Consider the following 2,353-nt stretch of genomic DNA (forward strand, 5'->3'; position numbering starts at 1 on the left):
TTCTTAGGAATGTCTAAATTCAGTTAAACTAGCAATTCCGTATTATATTTATAAATCTTTATAACATTATACAAAAATTAGATTTTTCTTAAAAATTGAAATTTTGCCGGGAATGGGGCTTTAAGACTGTCCCCGACGATAAATCGGGTCGGGCTGCGTCGGCCGATGCTGTCTGAGTTGGCCTTTAGTGAAAAAGTTTTCCTCCATTAGTGGAAAAGGAAGGGCGCCTTTTGCGTCTGGATATACTTAGCAACAGAAGGGCGCCCTGTACGTTGGGCACGAAGTATAGGAAACTTGCATGGTTAAAAAGAAGGGCGCTGCCTACGTTGGGCACGACTTCCGCCTCATTTTTACAATGCTAGAACTCTATCTTGTATTTCTAGTATCTTTGGGACAACTGACAAAAAATACAAAGTAAAGCAATATTTACACACACGAAACGAAAACAGAACATCGAATCAGCGGTAAAGAACAAAGGCGCGTAATAAGATGCGCATCCTAAACGTTCTACTTAATATGGAATAAACAAAGTAGATAAAAGCTGGATAAAGGCCTAGGAACCAAGAAAAAAATTAAGTATATATAAATGAATAGTCTGATAAGTAAACATTGTAAACATTTTGAAAAAAACATTATCCAGGCTACCAATTTCACGTTATATATAAACTTGCTTAATTCTTTACCATTTGTGTCATTGGAGGTAGGCCCTAATAGGGATGTGGATGACTGAGACAAGCTCAGGTCGACATCGAACTAGAAGGAACTCAATTGATACCTCCATGAATCAACTCATAGACAAATTTGCGCGTCTGTCAGTTTTTTTCAGTTTCTCGGAGTGCTCATGTCGACGAGCTGAGCTGAGTGTTCAGAGTCGATCTGGGTACCTGCCTTTAGATGCAACATTGGGCCTATACCCAATATCAACAAGACCAGATGAAATTCGTTGATCATTATACCCACTGATTCAATCTTTCTCCCCCTCCCACTCCATGTACACATTTTGCAAGGAGGGGTACACCACCCAGTGTAGCATCATCTAATTGTTTTAACTCTCTTTCAGGGTATCTATAGTAGCAGAGGCGTTTATGAAGTTGGTTGAAGAAGATCGGGATGGTCAAATCATGCGCGTAACACATATGAACGGGATAGACTTGCAGGAATACGACAAAACAGAACTAATTTGACGTGATCTATGAATGATCTTGCTTTATGGTTCTTTTTATGATGATTATTACTACTGTATATATTAGGCCCCTGTCATTTGAAATCGTTTGCGCAATTAACATGTGTGTAAGAAGATCGGAATAAACCTCAGTAGGACTACGACGAGGAAATTGTAGGACCTAAATTCTAATTATATTAATTGTATGAAGATATATTTTGCATTTGAAAATAGGCGTACTGTAGTGCAAAGAAATACATGATAGCTAGGATCCGACTGGAAGGAAAAACAATGATGAAAATCGATTCGAAAATTGTTTCAGAGGTAGCGCTAGGATTTGCCAGACTGGGGGTGGGGGAGGGAGGTCCCCGACGGTGATCGGGCGATGTCCACAAAAGAAAATGTTTCGAAAGTTCCAAAAAATATGACCGTTTATAGTTTTTAAAAGCTTATTTAATTGATTTTATTTAGAGTCTTAAACTTACGAAGACAAAATAAACTGAGTTGTTTTTTATTCTCTTACAGCAATAAAGATATCGATGAAAAGAAACCGACTCAATTCAATTCAAATGAACATTTATCATTCTTTAATACGACACATTAACAAAAATATCAAATTCACTTAATATTTTAAAAATATAAGACAAAATAATTCTACAAAATCAAAATGGTAAGGTACAATTTAAGTAACCGTATTATCAATCTAAGTAGCATTGCTCATTTTGGTAGACAATGGAGAAGGCAAGACAAGAAATTAAAGAGATCAACAAAGACATACGACCTAGCATTGTGATGTTTTCATTCTGTCTTTAATTGTTCTTTTTTCTTTTCCGCTATGTAGGCCTATGCCGTTTTCTCCTTTCCTTTCTTTTTTTCCGAACACTCTCATAATTGGTGCATAGGGTGGTAGCCACTGTGTGCTGAACAGTAGAGATCTCTATGTCCCTGGTTCAATTCCCATTGTTGCTCTCCTTGTGTTTCTGAGCTTGAGGGCTGAAATGCAAGTTACGATACGGTAGCGCACCGTCTTTCGGTCCCGTGTGCATTATGGCCGGTGTGAACGTTAAAGGACGCAGTATCACTATTCGGAAAAGTGTAGGGGATTGTCTCCCGGTATACTGCCCAATCAGCACGACCAGAAGGCAGTCACGGCTCTAGGATATAATTTATGGGGGGGGGGGGCTAAGGATT

The 2,353-nt window shown here is 38.5% G+C and overlaps 1 protein-coding gene across 1 annotated transcript in view; it reads left to right on the top strand.

Annotated features, from left to right (window-relative positions):
* The window catches only part of LOC117123040 (15-hydroxyprostaglandin dehydrogenase [NAD(+)]-like), an 11,252-nt gene that overhangs the window by 2,749 nt on the left and 6,150 nt on the right, over positions 1 to 2,353 (top strand). The window contains exon 6 of the mRNA XM_033268859.1: positions 1,061 to 1,127. Within this exon, the coding sequence (XP_033124750.1) occupies positions 1,061 to 1,127 (67 nt within the window). The remainder of the gene's footprint in view (positions 1 to 1,060; positions 1,128 to 2,353) is intronic.

The sequence above is a fragment of the Anneissia japonica genome, unplaced genomic scaffold (genome assembly GCF_011630105.1).
Source record: "Anneissia japonica isolate Jap-2015-1 unplaced genomic scaffold, ASM1163010v1 scaffold2999_len715162_cov194, whole genome shotgun sequence".
Lineage (NCBI taxonomy): Eukaryota > Metazoa > Echinodermata > Crinoidea > Comatulida > Comatulidae > Anneissia > Anneissia japonica.